Source organism: Micromys minutus (genome assembly GCF_963924665.1).
Source record: "Micromys minutus genome assembly, chromosome: 13".
NCBI lineage: Eukaryota > Metazoa > Chordata > Mammalia > Rodentia > Muridae > Micromys > Micromys minutus.
In genome coordinates, this window is record NC_137982.1 from 43,466,412 (window position 1) to 43,489,405 (window position 22,994).

Consider the following 22,994-nt stretch of genomic DNA (forward strand, 5'->3'; position numbering starts at 1 on the left):
AGTTAATCTACATGTCTACCAATAGGTGAATATAAAGTAAAGGCTAAGTAGATTATGAGATGCTGACATTGTGGATCATTTTTGAGGTATGGTTTGGCATGAGAGAATTTCTAATTTGTATTTCAAGATGAAAAAAAAAAAAAAAAAAAAAAAAAAGAGCCAAGACATTTCTACTGCCGGAAACCCAGTCTTACTTCTATTGCAGGAAACTATAAATATGAAAATTAAAACATCATAAAATATATACTGTACTCAGATGCTTACAGCATACGCATCAGTACATATATATTTAGAGCAACTGTAATAAATGCATATATAAAGCTTGAAGAAAGACTACTGTAGGGTGGAGGCTGGGGTTAGGCATTGGAGTAGGGAATCTTGTTTTTTACTCTATTATTCCTGTATTGGGTGCATTTGTTATATAGTAAAATAGAACCATGTAATACAAATAAATGTAAGCATTTTAAAAAGAATTAGGTTTGACAATACAAGATTCAATTTAGGGCAAAAAAGCCACTTTGAGAAGGATCAGGGTGTGATACTGAGGATACTAAGGTACCAGATACAGGCACAAGCCGAACTACTTAACTCTATTAATGGGCTCTACTAATTGTAATCAGAACAGCAGCTCCGTGGCTGTAGTTAACACTTTCCCAATGGTTTGATTGCACCCAAATGTCTTGGTTTATTGCTTTTATGAGTAAATAAGAAAACTCCCTTCTGAACACATTGTGCGGTATTTAACTGTATGTTAGCTACAGCTAGAAACCATACTTCATCTTTTTATCTTCCTCTCTACATGCCCCACCCCAACCCCCACCTGCAATCTTCCTCCTTTGCAAAGGACTGTATGGCCCCTCTGCTCAGGACATGCCTCAAATTCACAGACCCCAGGAGACCCAGCTTTAATGAACTTAGCCTTGTAGAGGGACCTCTCTTCACACCCTTGCTGAATGTGTTTCCTGCTTTTGACAACTTGGTTCATTTTGTACCTTCTTGAGGGTTGCTTGCTAATTGGTTTCTGTCATTTTTTTTTGCACACATGTTCATTAAATTTATCTTCCAAAGTAACAGTTTCTTTGTGAATAGAAAACAGTGGTGTATATAGACATTGAAGAAAGAAATGTCTTAACTTAAAGCCTGAGTCTTTCACTTTTTTTTTTTTTTTTTTTTTTTTTGGATATTTTGGAGAGAGGGAAAAAGGATTTTGTTTGTAGGGTTTTATTTCCATGTGGTTTTTGTTTGTGTGTGTGTGTGTGTGTGTTTTTAAGAGAGAACTAATATATAGTTGGGTGAATTGGGAGGTAGGGAGGACCTAGGAGGACTTGGACAGGAAAAATACATAACCAAAGTAGAATGTATAAATTTTTTAAATAAATAAAAATAACTAATAAAAACCAACCAAATTAAAAAGTAAGGCATAGAAGTGAGGAAACAGGGTCTCACTCGGTAAATTTTGAGGTTATAGACAAGCACCATCATCCTAGTTGAAAATTTTTTAGAAGCCGTATCTTCCGCACATGTGAAGGTGAGTAAGTGCTTCTGATTTCACAGACTTTGGGGGTGGCAAGATGAACTGCAAAGTAAAGCATTTGGCAGGAGCTCTGGGGACCAAGAATTTAATGTGACTCATATTGGCCTTTACCTTCTATCTCCAGCCAACCACAGGACTGTATATAATGGACTGACATCAGCTACATCTATGGTGGCGCTTAAGTCATTGTTTATAATTGTTGGATACTGTGGTTGTTTGTATTGATTATCTATTGGCTGGTTATATAGCCATGTTTGAGACAAATCTGTAGGCAGGTCTTTGATGGATTATCTTGAGCAAGTTAACTGACATAGGAAGATACTTCCTCCCTATTCTACCCCCATCCCTTCTGGCACCACCACCAACTGTAGGCAGCATCATTCCCTAGGCTGATGTCCTGGATTATTATTGTTATTATTATTATTATTATTATTATTAGTAGTAGTAGTAGTAGTAGTAGTAGTAGTAGTAGTAGTAGTAGTATAAAGGAGAAACCTTTTATAGAAAGGTGGGCGCTATCATTCTCTGCTTCCTGACTGGAGATACAACAAGACCAGCTGCTTCTTACTCTTACTACCATGCTTTCTTCACCATAATGGACTGTCCTTCAAACTGTGAGCCCAAGTAAAACCTCCACTTCTTCTTCTTTTTTTTTTTTTAATGTGTACACTGTAGCTATTTTCAGACACACCAGAAGAGGGCGTTGGATCCCATTACAGATGGTTGTGAGCCACCATGTGGTTGCTGGGAATTGAACTCAGGACCTCAGGAAGAGCAGTCAGTGCTCTTAACTCCTGAGCCATCTCTCCAGCCCAACCCTCCACTTCTAAAGTTGCTACTGTCAGGTGTTTTGTTATAGCAACAAGATAAGTAACAAACACAGATATGTTCAAGGATGTTGGTAAATTTGGGCTTCTAAAGGGCAGACTGGGGATTATTCTGTCAAGTTCAACTCAAGTCAGCATTCTTTCTTTCAGTGTCTCCCTGCTTACTGTGGATAGCTTACTTGGAATCTGCTTCCATTCAAGAGGGATATTTCATGCTCTACTAGTTACTGCACTACTTTGGGAGCCAGGTTATAGTTATTCCTGGCACTATTCCTTACTTAACAACCTATGTGTACTTATTTATGTAGTCACTTATTCACTAATCGTTTATAAAATATTGTGTCTGGCTCAATGGTTAAGAGTATGAGCTGCTCTTCCATAGGACCTGGTTTCAATTCTCAGTACCCACCTTGTGGTTCACAAACCATTGTACTTCTTGTCTGGAGGTATATGACACCCTCTTCCAGCTTCTAAGGCACCAGCACACATGTGTTACAAAGACCTACAGGCAGGCAAAACACTTATAAACATAAAAATAAATAAGTAAAGTTAAAAAAAAAAAGATAGAATGCTATTGTCTTAACCATGACAGATAGGCAGGAAGAATGAGCAAGAGTCCACCTGGACAAATTGTGGAGATTCACCATGTATACAATGGTTCTGAGGTTGTAAAGGAGAGAACTTGTTGGTAGCTACAGGTTCTGGATGGAGGGCATGGTTTGAAATGGGATGGTAGCTAGGAAAGATAACCTATACATTATATAAAGGAGTAGAGACTTGATCATGCTGGAAGCCTGGATCTGGAAAGGAATTTGATCCAGGACATGACAAGGTCAACTGTATCTATCATGAGGAAATCCTCGCCCTGGACACCAGCTGGACGGCAGAGTGACGTGAGGGAGGAGGGAACATGGAGGCTCCCCGAGAAGGCAGGGTGAGATGACGAATGGCTGGTTTGTCCCATGAAAGAGGGACCCAGAAGTAGAGTAGAGAGACGTGGTGCTTGATGGATGTATTCGGTCTCTGTTATTATCATAGCAAATTACCCTGAACTCCGCAGCTTAAAACAATCCAAATTTATTATCTCACAGTTCCATAGCCTGGAAATTTGACGGGACTCCACTAAGCTAAAACCACAAAGTCAGCAGGGCTGTGTACTTTTCCTAAGGCTTGGGGAATAATTTACTTTCTCACTCACTCAAGTTATAAGCATAATCCAGTCCTTTGTGTGTATAGAAATGAGGGTCCCTCATTTTTTTCTGAGTAACAGTTGAGGCTCAGCTCCATGTTGCAGGGGGTGCCTGCATTCCTGGCTTCATGGTCCCACTTGCTCCATCTTCATAGAGCAGGAGAGGGTTAGGTTTCTTTCACGGTGAGTCTTTCTACTCACCTCTTGCTTTGTATGTATGTGTTTATATGTGTAAAGATGTATACATGTGTGTACATGTGTGTATGTGTGAGAGAGTACATGTGTGTATGTGTATGTGAACACATGTGTATATGTGTGAGTACATGTATGTATGTACATGTATGTATGTACATCTGTGTAGTCTACATGCATACATGTGTGTACACATGTGTACGAGTACGTGTGTGTACATGCCTGTGCACGTGTGTGTGTGTGTGCATATAGAGGCCAGAAGTAAGCTTCATATGTGACCATGGGCTTTCTTGATAGTTTAATTTTAGCTGCAAACCTCAGACAGCGAGGCAGGCCAAGTTCAAACTGTTGTTAGACCCATCTTGGTCTTACATTGCATTGAAGTTCCTATAAACTTTATCTGAGAGAGCTGGTTATTCTGCATCGGTCTGCTAGCCCTCCAGTCATACACCAGCAGGCCCAGCAGATGCAGAGCAGTGAAGAGAAGAGGTAGTGCGTCTCTTCTCTTTGACTAGATCTTCTGGAAACACCATGGAACAATTAGATTTGTACATCACTGGTCAGAATTCAGTCATGCAGCCACATTCAGCATCACGCTGCCTAGAAAACTGTAGTCCTAGTAGGAATGCCGGAATAAACACTTAGGAAGTGGGAGGGGAATGGGTACGGAAAGATGTGTCGTACTCCGTTTCCTGAGACACTTTCTATCTCTAGTTGTTCTTAAAGCTTCTCACACCTCCGTCCCTGGAGTATCCTGCTTTAAGAAACAGTTAGTACTTAAGCAAAACCAAAGCTTAATGAGCTTAAACTGGACAGTTGTGACTTGGTATGTGTGGAAATGTTCTTTTATTTGTTGAACTCAGTTTGTCCAATAGCCCTTATTTCCACTAATGGCAAGGTCAGTTTACTTGTTGTTGTTGTTGTTGTTGTGTGTGTGTGTACATATGTGCACACAGGAGTGTTTGTCCAAGGAAGGGTTTCATGTGCCCATGCACACTCATGGAGAAGTTGCAGAAAGATTGTTGTTTTTCTCTACTCCTTACACTTTGCTCTTTGAGACTGTCTTTCTTGGAACCTGAATCTCACCGTTTCAGCCAGGCTGACAAGCTCAGTAAGCTCCCAGGATGTGCCTGACTCCACTTCTCCACTTCTAAAGCTGGCGTTAGAGGCACGTGTAGCCATGTCTCTCTTTTGTGTGGGTGGTGGGGATTCAAATGCAGGTCCTCTTGCCTGCAGAGCAGGAACCTTACCCACTGAGCCAAAGCCCCGGCCCCACTTCTGTTTTACACATGATTTTTTTTTGGACCTATTAGATAGATTAGAGTATCTTTTCCCCTTGGCTGTTTTCTCAGCAGGGGGTGGTCTAGTGAGACCCTTACCTAAGGACCTTCCTGATACTGTTCCGTTCTCAGGAATTCCCTATAATCGAGCATGGCATATGTCTGCCTTCCTCCAGAACCATCTTAGAAGCTGGGGCACTGTCTTGAGGTTCTCAACTTCTCCTCCGCTTATTGCCGAGGTTGGCACATAGGAAACAGTTAAAATGTGACTGATGCAATCATGAGTAGGCTTTAGATGCGTCACATAATTAATTCAAATGGCACCATAATGATCTGAAAACCCTGCATAATTAAAAGTCTATTTCTCTAAGGCCCCGGAGCATTGCGCTTATAGTTTTCTTACAATACCCATAACCCTCTGCTCTTAGATACAATGGTTTGTGTGTTTGTCTGGCTGATGATTAGTATCTGCTCCTGAAGCTGCCCCTGCTCAGTGCACCTCTCATGAGCACTGAGGTCAGGAGAAAGTGCTCTTCCATCAGGGAAAATGAGTGAGCCCAGGAGGAGGGGCTGGGCCTCTAGGAGTTCCCACAAGGGAGTGATTCCTTACCTGGGAAGGAACAGAGAAGATTGTTTTCCTCAGAAGCTTAGAAGGGCACCCACAAACACCAGTTGATATTTTGCCCTTTACCTCAATTTACTTTAATGAAAAACATTGCTGTTTTTTTTTTTTTTTTCTTTCTTTCTTTCAGAAACCCTCCACCTACTCTGCTGCACCCGGACAACTGGTGTGAGGAATTTAACCACTTCATTGCTCAGTGAGTATGTCTTCCTCTGTGGACTGTCTGTGCAGCAAGACCTCAAACTGGGATGCCAGAAATCCAAGCTGTGGAACACGCTCAGTGCTAGCTGAGCCTGCTAGTTAGGACCCAGGGGCTGCTCTAGTAAACAGTTTTAGGAGCCTCTACAGAATCTGAGGAATTCCAGTTGATACAACTGCTATCTGTCCTCATTAGCACATGGTCATATGTATCTGCAAACCTGCTCCAGAGAAAAGGCACATCTATAACTGATTTCTACTCTGGGAGCAGGGAGACACAGAAAATTGCAGTCTTTACAGGGATGGCAGCTGGGTCACTGGGCTTTTTGCTCTAGGAGTTTTGCTAAAGGACTCAGGCATCTGTTTCCAAGAGGGGAGAGGTAGGGTCTCTGGCCCAAGGTATCGAGGTAAGGTGTCCTAGCCAATACTCAAGGTATGGAGAACAAGAGAAAAACCCTGCTGAGTGGCGTGAGGCCCCTGGGGGAAAGCATGCCACCAGGCCACTCTACTGACACTAAGACCGTCGGACCAACAGAGAGACCAAAGACTGACTCAGTGCTGAGGTCATGGGTTTGGGGCCTGGCCCTGGGAGATGGCCACACTGGTACAAATCCATGGAAGATGGAGGAGCTTCGGCTTGAGGAGACCCCAAAGCCCCATGTGAGGACTCAGTGATGGAGAAGAGCTGGTCATTACCAGACACTCCCGGATACTAGAGCTGGGAATAGATGTCCCAACACCCAGCATTTAACAAGAGCTCCAGAGACTCTGGGAGCAGACAGTAAATGACCAAAGCTGCTGATAAATGGGATGTAGGGGAGGAAAACACACTTTCCCCCTTATTAATGCTTATGTGCAGTCTTATCGTCTATAAAGAGTTGTAGTAACAAATCAAACAGGATCATCCTCCTTAGTCACCATCTAGATCAACAATCTTTACCCATAATCCCTAAATCCAAAGAGCCCCGAAAATAGAAGTTGTTTTGTAGTTGAGTCACCGGCAGGAAAGCTTGACCTTGTGTGAACTGATGGGGGAGGGCAACATGTGCCCTGAACTGATGAGGGGTTATTTATAGTCATTATCCTTCTTGGTGTGAATATTCATGCATTTCAACGCAGATATTTTCCTATTTGATGATAGTGTCCTGGCCCAGATACTTCTGCAATGTTACATAACGTGTAGCCCATGTTCCAGTTTGGCTGTCTAAAATTTGATCAACTTTAGAATTCTAAACATGTTTGACCCCAAAGGAGTTTGTACTTGAGTCTGGGTTTGTATTTTATTTCCATTTCAAATGCAACAGAGTTCAGGATTTGGAAAATCATTTGTTAGTCTAATCCCACCTGGACCTGTGTCATGTCCTTCAGTACAGAAGACCAGGGGGGGAAACTACCAAGAGACATGGAAGGTGACTGTGAAGTTAGGGGGTCAAGGGAAGACTCAGAGAACACTAACAAGAGAGGTAGTGCTGGAGGGTGAAGTCTGGGGCCAAGGCTGGAGGACATACCTTTGCCCCTCAGCCCAGATTTGTCATTTGTCCCCCTAACTGCAGAATGAGTGGGAATTACCACAAATGAGAGTTACTGGCTAGAGACCCTTGCACAGTGGACGATGCTCAGTGGGAGCAGAGGAAGGACCACTTCTGAGAGCTGGAACCCACAGGAGGAGACGGGGGAACTGAAGAGCCAAAGGCAATTTAGTGACTTGTACCGTATTTCAGAGCATCATCCCAGAGAGAAGGGGAAGGGGGTAGTGGGGGGAGAAGAAGGGGAATCGAAAGAGAGAGAGAGGGGAGGAGGAAGGGGAAAAGAGAGAGGAGAGAGAGAGAGAGAGAGAGAGAGAGAGAGAGAGAGAGGAGGGAGGGAGAGAGAGAGAGAGAGAGAGAGAGAGAGAGAGGAGGGAGGGAGAGAGAGAGAGAGAGAGAGAGGAGGGAGGGAGAGAGAGAGAGAGAGAGAGAGGAGGGAGGGAGAGAGAGAGAGAGGAGGGAGGGAGAGAGAGAGAGAGAGAGGAGAGAGAGAGAGAGAGAGAGAGAGAGAGGAGGGAGGGAGAGAGAGAGAGAGAGAGAGGAGGGAGGGAGAGAGAGAGAGAGAGAGAGAGAGAGAGAGAGAGAGAGAGAGGAGGGAGGGAGAGAGAGAGAGAGAGAGAGAGGAGGGAGGGAGAGAGAGAGAGAGGAGGGAGGGAGGGAGGGAGGGAGGGAGAGAGAGAGAGAGAGAGAGAGAGAGAGAGAGAGAGAGAGAGAGAGAGCGAACTCTGGATCCAAAGAAATTTCTTTTTGCTCCATTGCTGCACAGATAACCTTGATCAACCTTCTCTGATGCTGGCCTAGAAAAATCCATTACATATTCACAGATACACCCTCCTATTCCACCATGCTGCAAAGATGTGATGTGACTCACAAGTTCGGCGTTCGTGTCTTCTTCTCAGGAGTATGGTTGTATTCTTGAACCAGTAGTGTTGTTCCTGTGAATTTGAGGATAAGATGGCAAGTGGACACTTTTAGAGTTGTGCATCCTAGGAGTATCTCCCTAGTCTTTGTTTCCATCTGCAAAGCCCCACGGAATGCCAATTTTAATCTGGTCATGTTTCCCATCTTTGGTGTTTCCAGTTGTGCTTTTCCCAAGTTACTTTAGATCTTGAAAGGTCTAGAACGCTGGAAAGAAGAGCAAACATGGAAAACAATGCCTTTGAGAGTAGTGGGTTGAATGAAAACGCCCTTCACACACACACACACACACACACACACACACACACACACACACAGGCTCATAGGGAGTGGCACTATTAGGAGGTGTGGCCTTTTCGGAGGAAGTGTGTCACTGAGGGTGGGCTCTGAGGTCTCAAGTGCTCAAGCCAGGCCAGTGTGACTATTTTCTTCCTGCTGCCTGAGGATCCAGATGAACTCTCAACTCCTTCTCCAGCACCATGTCTGCTTGCATGTTGCCATGCTTCCTGCCATGATAATAGACTGAATCTCTAAAACTTGTAAGCCAGTCCAATTAAATGTTTTCCTTTTTAAGAGTTGCCATGGTCATGGTGTCTCTTCACAGCAATAAAACTCTAAGGTAAACACAGAAAACAGACAAGAACAAAGAAAGAAAAACGTCTTAATAAAAACACAGAGGGAAAGACCCTGTTGATATGTAATGAGCTAGAAAGGCAAATGGAAATTGGGTAATTATGTGCTTTATTATTAATTTGAGATATGAAAATAGGTCATCACTCCCCCTTATTATATTCCCTCATCCCACCTACCCTCATTCCTCTCCATCTTTGGTACTGAGAACCTAAGACCTCAAGCATGCTAGGAAATGTCTCTACCTTTGAGCTATATCAGTCATTAAGTTGCCCAGACTGGTCAGAACTCACCCTGAAATCTAGGCAGGTCTTGAATTTGTGATCCTCCTGTCTCAGCCTCCCAAGTACCTGGCCTTATATGTGCCACTAGGCCCAGTGATCTTCTCTTTATTTAATGTATTGTCTTATTTTCTCCATGGTGAAAATACTACATCTGGTCCCAAGTTCTTTCTTGACCAATCCTATTTTCTCCATAGCATCTTAGATTCTTCAACCATGTATTCTTCTATGCTCTTTTGGTAATGAATCTGAACATTGAAGACTGATCATTACATTTTACCTCTTGGGTTAGCATGATGGTTAGCTTTGGCAGTCAACTTTATATGACATAGAGTCATCTGGAAAGACAGTTTCAATGATGGATTATCTACATTTGGTTGACCTGTAGGCACCCGTATTGGGAAATTGTCTCAGTTAAGTTAATCAGTGTGGGAAGCCCACTGTGAGCAGCACCATTCCCTAGTCAGGAGATCCTGAACTATGTAAGAGTGGAGCACAAATCAAAGTGAGAACAAATAAGCAAGCAAGTGACCATCCAAGTATCCATTTTCCCTCTTCTCTTGGCAGTGGATAGGATGTGACTAGCTGATTCAAGCTCTTGCTGCTGTGAATTTCCCACAGTGATGAACTATCTCCTGGATTGTTAACTAAAACAAATCCCTTCTCCCCTACATTGCTTAGTGACAGAAATGAAACAGAAACATGCCTGCCATTTCCAAATATTGCCCCCAACCCCTACCCCATGACAGAGTATCATATGTCTCAGGCTGCCCTCAAAGTTGGATATGTAGCTAGTGGTGGCCTTAGCTTTCTTATCCTGAGTGCTAGGATCACAGGCATGTACTATGTAAGTGCTGGATATGCTTACCAACTCTTCCTTATCCCCATTTTTTGACTGTGTAGATGTGACTGCCTGCTCTGGCCTGCTCAGCTACCAAATGCACTATGACCAAACACAATTTCATTCGGCTTATTCAAATCTGCAGCTAACTGTAAACAGTGACACACTGCACATTTGAAATGTCTATTTAGAGAGCTTCCGTTTGCTTTTATACTTACCGGCTCATATTGAGAAAAACAAAATGGGGAATTAACACCTCCCAACCATAAGCTTTTCATCATTGGAGATGCTAGTTGGCAAAGACACAATCTGAGAGTTTTAGTAAAATTGTTTGAAAGTGGAATCATTCAGATATCTGATTCATTTCCTTTTGTAGAACAAGCCATGAAGGTAACTGCCTAGATTTGCTCTAGAAATAAACAAGGCTAGAAACATCTTCTTTAAATATATATATATATATATATATATATATATATATATATATATATATATATATATATATATATATATATATATTTAAAAATATATCTATATTTTAATATGTGTGTGTGCTTTAGGTTTATGAGTTCAGGTACCATTGGAGGCTAGAATAGGGTATCAGATGCCCTGAAGCTAGAGTTACAGGCAGTCGTGAGCTGTCTGATATAGATGCTGGGGTCTGAACCCCGGTTTCCTGCAAGAGCTGTATGCATTATTATCCTCTGAGCGATCTCTTTAGCCTGTCTAGAAATGCCTATTTTTTTTTTTTTTTGTTACTTGATTGTTTAGATTTTTTCAGTTGTTTTTGTTTGTTTGCTTGCTTCTTGTTTTTCAAGACAGGGTTTCTCTGTTTATCCTTGGCTGTCCTGGAACTTGCTCTGTTGACCAGGCTAACCTTAAACTCAGATATCCACCTGCCTCTGTCTCCTGAGTGCTGTGATTGAAGGTATGTGTTACCACTACCCTGCTTAAGTTTCTTCTCTCTCTCTTTCTCTCTCTCTCTCTCTCTCTCTCAGATTTATTTATTTGTGTATTTTATATATGTGGCTGTTTTGTCTCCACATTAGAAGAAGGCATCAGATCCTATGGGACTACAGATAGTTATAGACTGTTGTGAGCCACCATGTCATTGCTGGGAATTGAACTCAGGACCTCTGGAAGAGGAGACAGTGTTTTTAACTGCTGAGCTACAGCTTTAACATCCTGTGATACCCTGTTGCCATGTGACCTCTGAACCAAAGGGGATTCATCACTGAGAATCTTAGTGTGTGGCTTTCCTCAGTGCTGTAATAAAACTCGTGCAAGAAGCACCTTAAAGGAGACAAAGTTTATTTGGGCTCATGGTTCAGGGATCGAGTCCATCACGGAGGAGGGATCCATCTGTGTGGTGGAAGTTGTCGGCAGCTTCTCATCACATGGTTCTGCTCAAGAAGCAGAGAGTGCTCAGCCAGAGCTGGCTAAAATCCTGGTCACACACTGGTCACCCAGTTCTTCTAGAGAGGCCCCATGTTCAAAAGTCTCCACAACCTCCCCCCAAAGTACCATTAGCTGCAGACAAAGCATTCAGAACATGACTTGTGGGACCCACAGTCATGTGCGTCACTGGGACACTGGAACTGCTTCCCAGAGGACCAGAGGATATGCTGTAGCATCTGGATGCTGCCTATAGCCGAGTAGGCGGGGCAGGAATGCTGAGATAGTGTTTTTCAGATTCCTTATTTGGAAACAGCAAGGAGAAAAGAAAAAAAGAAAAGTGGGGGCGGGGGAGACCTAAAAACCTAAAATCCTATTAGTAAACCTGTCTTGGAGTTAAAACAAAAAAAAAGGAAGCCCCCATAACCCTGGCTGGTTCTGAACCTTGGATGTTGGTGATAATTGACTCATTTATATGAGTTAGTTACACATTTGTCAAAGCACGCCTCCTGACAGCTTAGTTATGATAAATTAAATGTGGTAGTCACATAAATTCTGCACCGCTCTTTATCCATGTGCGGGGACCCTGCCTGATGTTTTTTGTCACCACTATAATAAGTGGCTGGCATTGCAGCGATTTCATTATCAGCCCTTTCCCCAAAGGCTGAAGCTATTTGCATAACAAGTCTATCTGGTTCAAGTACCTGCCAGACTTCTACTTTGCTAAGAGGCTCCCTGCAGAAATAACCTTTTGATAAGATAACAGTAATTTTCATTTTCAGAACTTCACCTTGGTCCCCAGGGAGCCCTCCTCTCCCCTTTAAGCTCAACCTAATTTAAGACCTTTGGTCTAAATAGTAAAACTACTTTCCCATCCAGAAGGTATTTGTCTCTCATACTTTTGGGGTTTTAGTAGGAGTTGGTTTCAGGACATTAGTGGCTTTTGGGATGATTCGTGAGACAATTAGATGAGGTTGCTTTTGTCAAGAGCAAATCCATGAAGAACATTCTGACTGCTCAGCCCAAAAGTTAATGAATGACTCTGTGTGATCACCCCCACAAACTGCTGTTCTGGGGTGGCTGCTCTGGCAGCGTAGGTAAGAAAAGTATTGTTTCTTCTTACTGATTCCAAGATTCATGGCTGACACCCTCTGACAAAAGTAAGGTTAATAAGAAAAGCCCCACAACTGTCTTTAATGTAAGCATCAGGTGACTTTCGGAAATGAACAGCCCAAGACCCAAGGCAACCTGTGTTTTGTGCCTTGGTTTTGTGAAGAATACAAATGTAGACTGAGGGAAGGGAGGGGTTCAGATCTTTTGGTGATAAATGGAGAGGAGGTGCTCAGCAAGGTCTGTCTACAGATTCTCTTCAGCCTCTCAGTAGGATGTTCCTTTTTCGGGTGTAGTGCAAGACACCTGTCACTTGAGGGATTTGAATAGAAAAACTCAGAAGGGTCCCCTGAAACTTCTAAACAGTTGCTGGGTTTCTGGTCCCCTAGTCAATGGCTACCGTGTATGCTATTATTCTCCTCAACTAAGCACCATGCCTGAGACCTGCCAGACAGTCACAAAATGTTGGCACTTCTTTCCGGTAGCCTTCTGATGATGCTCCAATAGAAGCAGATCTTCCAAATGTCATTAAAATATGGTCACTGACCTTGAGAGAGGGTGTTTAAGGTATTTATCCTTTAAAGACTAAGACCCACACTTACAGTTCTTGTTGTCTCTGCAGGTCTGCTGTGTCTGTGTCTCAGAGTTGAATTTCCCTCAAGCCAACAGTTCTTATCTCTCTCCATTCAATTTTTCAAGGCTGCTTAATTCTACCTGACTTTATAGTATCAGTGAACTGCACACAACTGCACATATCCTAACCTAGAATATTATTACGGTCTGCAGAATTCTCAGGCTTTTATTTCTTGTTAGAACCCCAGGAACCATACAAATGGTTAATTCCTCCAGGAGCTGAGTGGGTTCACTGTAACCTTAATTTACACTACTTCACACGTTGGTAATTTTAATTAAAAATGAGCAGCAGTATCTGCAGCGTCTCCATTTTGGATTTATTTAGCCAACGATTAGCTATTGTGGCTTCTTGAATTAATTAGCATCTTTTGAGCTACAGGGAATTGGTGGACTAGTGAAAACTGGTGAAAAGGTCGGAATACTCTAAATTAAAACTTAACAAACTCTCCTTTGCCTTCTTCACATGGATTGATCTGATTTTGAAAACTTGGGATTCACCCCATTCATGAGAAGACTAAAGTTATGAATTTCAAGGTTATACTCCCAAGAGATTTCATTTAGAGTTTCTGATGGGCATTTTAACTTTCTGGCAGCGCTGAATAATCATTGCTGGGGCTATATCATCTGCTGACATCTTGTTGTAAAAGTAGATAAGAAATGGTCACTGGGTTGGGCAGTAGTGGGCCCCAACATGTTCCTAAATGGCCACTGTCCCAAAATGAGGGGAGAGCACATAAAGAGACAGCCATTTGTATGAATTTGGATAGGAAGGTGCCTGACTCCCGAGAACCAGAGCAGTGGCCAGTGTTAAGGATGGCTATTGTTACTAACCGCTGCTGAGAGTCTGAAAGGAGAATGTGTGGGGCCCACATAGTAGCAGAGCATCCGAGGTTGAGGAGAGACTGTTGTAATCTCAGCCATGCTGATCTGGAAGAGATAGCAAGTAATGGGCCACTTGGTAGGAGGCATGGAGTGGCTGTGTGGATGTCCCTCCTGGGGTTCTTCCCCAGAGCTCTCCTGTGTCCCGGTAATATCCAGCTGTCTACCCTCTACCTGGCCGGTCCTGTTCCCAAGGCCCCTTCCACGTTGTGGTTTCTGTAGGCTGGGATGGGGGTCAGGAGGAGGAAGGAAAGCTGGCTCTGAGTCAGTTAGAACTGTAATTAGAGAAGGAAATGCAGGACTGTGTGACGAGTCCTACATTTTTCTAACATGCTGTTGACTTTTGGATTGTGGGTTTCTAATTTACAATTATAGCTTTAAATATAATCAGTTGTCAGGCCTCCTGTCTTATTTTTCCGTGTTTTCTATTGTCATTCCGGTACTTTAAATCAGATTTGTTCTAAAATTACCAAATGTATAATACTCAGCTGCCATACTGAATTAATGAGTACGGAAAATCATAGTTGTAATTTTTGGTTATTGTTGCTATTAAGACAAGGTCTTGTTAAATATAGCAGGGGTCGCCTGGAAATCAAAATCCTCCTGCCTCAGCCTTCTCACTTCTAGGATTGCAGATATATGTCACTCTGCACAGCATAATTTGATTTTGTATTGAAAGGGTATTTATTGGGTTTAAAAAATAATTTCATTTAAAAATAGTTATTTTAATGAAGTAGTTGGAATTCTGTCTTTAAGAAAGTTCAGAGGCTTAAATCACCAGGCTCTAGCAGTGTCCTGCACATTTGTTACCCAGGCTGGGAATTGAACTGTATCCCTCAACAGAGGATAACATTCTCAGCATCAATGGGAGGTGGGCCTTTGGTCCAACAAAGGCTCATTTCCCCAGTGTAGGGGAACGCCAATGTGCTGAGGTGGGAGAGGGTGGTTGGGAGAGGGAGCACCCTCTTAGAGGCAATGGGAGGGGGAGGGCAGATGGGATTGAGGCAAGGGGATAACATCTGAGATGTAAATGCAGAGAGTTTCCAATAAAAAATGGAAAAAAAATTGTATCCCTCAAAATCCACATGGTTTCATCCTCAGTATCTCAGATAAGACTTTATATGGAAACAGGCCTTTGCAGATGAAATTAGCTAAGATGAAGGCATACTGAGGCATGGTGGGTCCTAACGAGAGAGAGAGAGAGAGAGAGAGAGAGAGAGAGAGAGAGAGAGAGAGAGAGAGAGAGAGAGAGAGAGAGTTTTGAGTGTTGTATTAGTCAGGGTTTCCTAGAGTTACAGAATTTACATGTCTTGGTCAGTGTTCTATTGCTGTGACTATGACCACAGCAACTCTTTTAAAAGAAACCATTTAATTGAGGCTGGTTTATAGTTTCAGAGGTTTAGTTTACTATCACTGTGGCAGGAAGCATGGAAGCATGTAGGCAGACACAGTGCTGGAAGAGCAGAGAGTTCTACACTGGATCTGGATCTGCAGGCAGCAGAAAAGGAGAGACTTTGGCCATGGCATGGTCTTCTTAAACCTGTAATCTCATTCCCAGGGATCTACAAAACCACACCTCTTAATCCTTTCAAATAGTGTAGCTCCTTGGTGACCAAGTATTCAAATCTATGAGGCTATGGGGGCCATTCTTTTTCAAACCACCACAGATGTAGACACAGAGACAACACATGTGTAGCCTGGACTCAGGCTGTCTCACATTAAGGGGCTATCAGAAGCTAGGGGAGAGGCCCAGGGAACAAGAAATGTCTGCTGTTTAAGTCATTAAGTTTGTGATGTTACTTATAGCAGCCCCAGGAAATTAATATACCCTATGACTATATGGTTTTGACAGTCCAAGCAAGATAACAATGTTCATCCACCTGCCATAAAGAATAAGTGTCAAGGTTAGTCCTGTGTCACACACAGCCATAGTGAGGATTCCTCTTTCTTGCCTTATTTCTTCTACAGTAGTAAGGCTTGTGTTAAGTCCTCCCCCTCAAACACACCGCACAATAGTAAAAGTCAGGTATTTCTAAAGCTGTCAATGATTTGTGGATCTTGATAGAGGGCTGGGCATTAAGATGTCTCGGCCACATAAACCTCTCTAAGAGGAACATATTATCATAAAAAGATATGGCAAGCTGACAGCACTTTGCACCAAGTACTGAGCAATAGATCACCTTCATTCTGTGCTGAGAAGATGGACCATAGATCCCCATGGTCTCTAGCAATGTGGCCATGGACTAGAGCCATTTAGTGATGTCTGCTATGGGCTTGTTGTTGCTCAATCTTCGTGGTCATAGAATTTACATCTCTTTTTTTAATTGTGACTACATTTTCTATGTGAAAAATCCTTCACAGCAAACCAAAAATATTGCAAACATCATTTAGCCAAAGAAAGCCAATTTGCTTACGTTTAGTAAATCCTTCCAGATTCACAAGAACTAAGATAGAAAGTATTAGACTAATTTGAGTGTATCTGTGAGGGAGGTACAAATAATACGCTTTTCAATAAGCTTCCCCAATGCCGTGGTGCCAGAGATCGAACCCAGGATCTCACACATGCAGATGTTATAACCATTGAGCAACACCCCAGGCCTTACAGTAGGCTTCCCTTAAAGCTGATTGTCAGGTACGGTGTGTCTGGTAAAGTTTCCACTTTCCTGTGGGATCTCACTGTGTCCTCACGGCTGTTAAACAAGTGGCTTACCAGTCACATGGACAGTGGAGCTTCTTGACAGATAAGTGATGGGCGTTCGACCTCACAGCTGAATCCTAACAGAGCTGGGATCCAAAACCAGGGCCCCTGCGTCATTCTGTGTCATTTTCTGGGGATTAAGATGCTAGAGTGTATATATGTGTGTCCAACACTGATCCTTTCAAAAAACTATTTCATGTGTGGACCTGTGCACGTGCTCACATGCTGTGCATGTGTGGAGGCGGGGGTTGAACAAGCCAATGCACCACCCTGACAACAGACCCATAGTCACCACCTCCTGCCCAGTTCAGATTCTCAAGCGAGGAGCTATGCTATCAAATGGATGCTAAATGAGGGTTATCATTGGCATAAAAAGAGATGTCTCAGTCCTGAGTTTTAGGCAAACTTACCCGAAAACAGCTTTCTCTCTCCTAACAACATCAAACCCCCTCCCTCAAATACCAAACAACAAAATAAAACCTCTCTTTGCTAGAAAAACTTTCTGAGAGGAGATAAAAGAGGCTGCTGAGCTGGAGCTGCAGGAACTGGGGACATGGATCCAAATCAAGAAGGAAAGTGCCATTATAACGGAGTAGCTGAGGAGGATGGTACCCATCATGTCTGTGGGTGGTCTGTGTCCAGCCTCTAAGTAACTCATTGCTGATATCTTACTTGAAGCAGTAATGGAGTGAAGGGCTGGAATCATAATATGCCCGTTATTTGCTATTGTTTTAACAGTCACACGTAGGAGTGTCTCACAAGGTTAGTGAAGAATAAACACAAATATAAAATTCTGACCTTGCCCTGTATGTGTAATGAGTTCTGGCCACAAGATACATTTAAAGTCGCCTGTAAAAAAAACAAAAATCCCTTTAAGAAGTTTACCTCCTTAGATTTGGGTGTGTACAGGGGAAGCTTAGGCTGAAATGTTAAGTGTATGTGTTGTCACCATTGTTGGCTATAGAATCACAACTGTATTAAACTAATGTACTGGCTGGCTTTGTGTGTCAACTTGACACAGCTGGAGTTATCAGAGGGAAAGGAGCCTCCCTTGAGGAAATGCCTCTATGAGGTCCAGCTGTAAGGCATTTTCTCAACTAGTGATCAAGGGGGAAGGGCCCAGCCCATTGTGGGTGGTATCATCCCTGGGCTAGTAGTCTTGGGTTCTATAAGAAAGCAAGCTGAGCAAGCCAGGGGGAGCAAGCCAGTAAGTAACATCCCTCCATGGCCTCTGCGTCAGCTCCTGCTTCCTGACCTGCTTGAGTTCCAGGCCTGACTTCCTTTGGTGATGAACAGCATGTGGAACTGTAAGTTGAATAGATCCTTTCCTTCCAAACTTGCTTCTTGGTCATGATGTTTGTGCAGGAATAGAAATCCTGACTAAGACAACTAGTAAACAGCAAAAAAAGCAAATGTGGAGGAGCATTGTTCTGACTAGCTGCTTGTGTTAGTGGATGTGCTGCGATGCCTCTGCAGTCTGCAACTGCATGACATAAACACCTTTCTAAAGAAAGTTATTGAGAGAGATACTGGTTAAGAGTGTTACATATAGAACTGCATTACTGGCTATATCGTCTTTTAGATGTGCACATGTGTTTATATGTGTGTGTGTGTTTGTGTGCAAGCTTGTGTTGTTTGTATGTGTAAGTACACATGCATGTCTGTGCATGTGTATAAGCAAGCACATGTTGTTTGTGTTGTATGTATGTGTATGTACACACACATGTGTGTGTACATGTGTGTATATGTGTTGTGTGTGTATGTGTGCTGCATGCATCTGCACTGTGTTGGCAACCATTTGTGCGTGTATTCTCTACCTTCTCTTTGGATTATGAGTGGTGCTTTTCAGAGCTGGGAAATTTAGAGATCAACAGAAGAGACACAGAGAAGTAATTTGCATGTATAACCCAGGAAGGTGCCATAGGCTTTCTATAAGCCATTTGACTCAGGCACTGAAGTAACTGTAATTTTATGTGACGAGTATAGCAAATTATAATGAACATCTCTCAGCTTGTATGTCCAAAGCTCACATGTTCAAATCTGGTATCAGAATTTGAGCAGTGGCTGAAATGTATGAAGGTCTCCTTAATGTGCTGCTTATAAAGCAAAACGACCCCTTGCCAGTCTGTGTGGCACCGTGCTGGGGAGCGTGCGCCATTATAAACGTGTCTAGCAGTCGAATGGAATGCTGAGAATGAGCGCTCAGGTGAACCATGGGTAATGATGGCGTTTGCACTCAGGCTCAGTGACTGTAATCAAGTTCAGCTCTGGTCAGGGATGCTGTCGGTGGGGGAGGCTCAGTGTACGGGAGCAGTAGGCGAGACGGCAGAAAGGACCTTCAAACTGGTTGGGACCCTTAAAGTGCTCTAACAATAAAGCCTTTAATAAGATTCTTTTTTTCTAAAGCAGGGGAGACAAGGCTCCATTCATGTTTCTTCTCTAACCGAAACCATATGGGAATTTATTGGGAAAACGGGAGCTGGTGGCATTCTGTTATTAGAGTATTTATCATACGGTTATGGAAGGGAGTAATTTATGATCCTTGCTAGCAAAGCCAGATCAATACAGAGATAAATGTCCTTGCCACAATGGAATTTATATCGTCCACGTGGTAATTGACCACTGTGCCATCTGTCCAATCACTCATCTCATTATCTGATGGAGCTGGTGGAAGGCTAATGCGGATGTGATTTATCGGTGCACACCAGTGGGAAGCTGTGGGGCCAGCTTACCTGCTACCTGTCCTTGGCAGTGCTGAGCATAGTTGTCTTCAGCTGCAGGCATCCACAGAAAAAGCCAACAACTTGTCCCACACCGCGTACCTCCTGTTGAATTAGACATGATCTTCTCTTCTTTGTACTTGTGGATTCTATTCCAATTCCACCCCAGAGCACAGCAGTCTGCCTAGAGCAGAGGAACTCAAGTTGTTGGCCTAAAGAGAGTATCTACTGTCACTGATTCTCACATTTTGTGACACGGTCATTCCATAGCACCTATCCCTGCCTGACAACAAAAGACATGGCTTAAAACTCAGAACATGCTACAGCAGGGCAAAAGGCAATCAGAATTATCTATAGGGACCAAACATTGGCCAAATGAGAAAACAGAAAACTTACCACTGAGCCATCGGTGCAGAGCTAGTTCCACTACAGGGGGGTCGGAAATGATTCCAGCAGCCCCCTCGTTCTCCCAGTCCCCTGGGAACACTCATTGCCTGCAGTATCTGTGATTTGCCTTGTGAGGGTTAATCAGTGGGCCTATTATTCAGCAAATTAAAGGCTTGGCTGCCAGAGAGTTCCTTTCAGAAAGGATTAGGGTCTCTGATGAGGCTTTGAAGTAATAGATGGAGCTGTTCTGCTAATGGAGGAGGGCTAAGGGCTCCCCAGACTCCCCAGGCAGCCAATGTGGATGTGGTGTCTTTATTCAGTCCCTTGCCTAATAAAGAAAAAGATATTTTTTTTCTTGCAAAAATATGATGCTTCTGTAGGACACTGGATTGACATTCCAGCAGGTTAGGATGCAGGGCACTTCTTTTTGTCGAAAGAATATGCAGAAGTGTTTCCTGGCTGCAGTGGGTGGCAGTGTCCAGAGGAAAGACCATCTCTCAAAAAAAAAAAAAAAAAAAAAAGAGGCAACAGGAATCAGTGGGATTTTAGAATTTATTCTCCTTTAAAAGGTTTTGGCTCAGAAGCTGGGCAGGTGACAGGCGCAGTGGTGGTCTGTACTGTATCCGAAGGACCACTAAGCAAGGAAGGCAACGGCTGAGCAAAACCCTGATTTGCATAAAGCATTGACAACTACCTATTATCTGACAAGACGAGACTCCCGCCTCCAGCCTTTTCAGCAGCAGTTAGGCTGTTATGGAAACCAGGCTGGTTCATTTGCCCCCAATTTCATGTTTATACGAGCCACAATAGCCAGGGAGCTGGCAATTGGCCAGAGAAACGTTTGGTCCACGTTCTTGTTCACCAAAAGAGCATGCCATTAAAAGAGGGGCGCCCAGTGTGAGTGCTGGTGCAGCCGGGCCACTGCAGCTGTGGGTCATTACTGCTCCCTTTACTGCACTCCCACCCCCACTGTGCGGTGTGTTCTGAAATGCTGGCTGGAGCCTCGGGTGGCAGCGTTCTTCATGCTGTTCTCTGACCACTTTTACAGTGGTGCCCAGCTCTGTTTTTCCCCTCACCTTTCTGCCCACCCCCCCCCAAACTCTTTCCTTTGGAACTCAGTTGTTTCTTTCTTTCAGCTGCTTTCTACCCATGGACTAAACTCTTCTGGGAATCTCTCTTTTGCCCTTTGCAATGATCAGGATGAGTCTTGGCATCTGCCTTTCCTTGACTCCGACAATGCTAGAGGTAGAACATTGCACTCGGTAGGTTGGGAACCCTGGGGCTCAAACCCAGAAAGGCTCACCAACTCTCTAGCAGAGTTAGCCCCAGATTAAGACCAGGGAGCTCTGTGTTGGCCACTTAGGAGAACATTTTTACCAGATGGTTTCAAGCATACCCTGGGATTAGAGAGTGTCATAAGAAACAGACCTGTGAACTATGTGCCCATGAGCAGCGCAGGACTGTTGGATTCACTCACTCACTACTCATTTTTGTGGTAAATCAGAAGAATGTTTGCTTCATGGTCTCACTGTAGTCCTAGGGGGAGCTGGTCTGCTCGAAAGTCTTAGATTATAAGATGTATAAAACAGATGTTTCCCCTTTCATATTGTTTACTAGAAAGCCCACATCAAATGTATGTCCAGTCTTAACAAAGTCATTTAGCAGATATTTTCATTCCTATTTTTCTTACTGAGTTACTCCATTGATTTATCATCTTTTCCTTGGCTTACATTGTTTTGATGTTACCTTATTACATGCCATCTTTATATATCTAAGCACATGCTTTGCACTTACCTTATTTCTGGAACAAGATAAAGTATTAAAAATCAATAGTGGACTCTGTTAGGGAGAAGGCAAAGGAACTGCTTCGAAACACAGTCTAGTGTTTCTCCAAAAGATAACTCAAAAGTTATCATCAATCTAACCCAGAAAATCCACTCCTAGATATATGCCCAAAAGAAATGGAGACACGTCACGACATACAAACCACATGAGGAAATATTTCTAACAAGCTGCAGATGGTCGCACATGACTGTACTCCCAGTGCTTAGGAAGTAGAGGCAGAAAGGTCACAATTAGGGGCTATCCTGGGCTATATCAAGTATTAGATGCCAGCCTAGGTTTTGTAGTGGGATCCCATTCTCAAAAGCCTAAGTACCAAAGTACCAACCACATAAACAACAACCTATATTAGATTATACTTGTTTAAAAGTGGAAATAACCCAAAGCCTATCCATCAATAAATGAAGAAATGTGATAGAGGCACACAATGGGAGATTATTTTTAGGAAAGGAATGACAGTATATTAACACATGCAGTGACTTAGAAGAACTCAGAAGTATGAAACATGGAGGAAGGCAGCCGCGTGTTTTACATAAATGCTCAGACCTAGAAAACCTATAGAGACTGAGAGCACATGAATAATTTCCTGGGGTGGGGGCGGGGGTGGTCTAGGTAAATGGGGAGTGACTGAGACTGGATAGTTTATTTGTGCAGAATGAAAGTCTACCATCAATTATAGTGATGACAGCACAACTGTGAACATACTGAAGACCTTTCAATTGTATGTTTCGGATGGTTAAATGGTACGGTTTATGAGTTATAAATGGAGTCATTATTTGTGGGGCCAGGCATGAAGCCAGAGGTAATGTGATCTCTATGAGTTCAAGGTAGTTCAGTTCCTATGGTCTACAAAGGAGTTTCAGGTTAAGCAGGGTTGCACAGTGAGAACTATCGCAAAAGTAGGAAAAATATTATAGACTGTGACTAGCCATTATACGTTCTATAGAGTAGCTCTTGCTAGTTTTCTTGCACTTACTTTTTTCTTAGTGCCAGGTGCCTGCGTTTGACAATACTGGCTGTTATCGGGATCCTCCACTGGGTTCGGGCTGGTGACTCTCCATGGCATCCAAGTTCCCTGTGTGTTATTTGGTTTCATGCCCTTGATCCACTGGGCAGTGGTGGTTCAGGAGCGCACGCTGAGCCTGAGGAATACGGTTGGTCATCCTGCGCTTGCTGTTGTGTCTTGCACTCCATGGTCTCCTCCATCCTTGCTAACTTGAATTCTGTGAATGAGAGTAAACCAGGAGGTGTGGTCAAGAGACTCAGCTGCAAGGAGAGAGAAGGAAAGGCAGCTG

General features: G+C 43.2%; 1 protein-coding gene across 1 annotated transcript in view; it reads left to right on the forward strand.

The window, feature by feature from the left end:
- MYO3B (myosin IIIB) overlaps positions 1–22,994 on the forward strand; it is a gene marked incomplete at both ends in the record, with an annotated part of 373,275 nt that overhangs the window by 133,121 nt on the left and 217,160 nt on the right. The window contains one exon of the mRNA XM_080927936.1: positions 5,775–5,840. Coding sequence (XP_080784062.1) covers positions 5,775–5,840 — 66 coding nt within the window. The remainder of the gene's footprint in view (positions 1–5,774; positions 5,841–22,994) is intronic.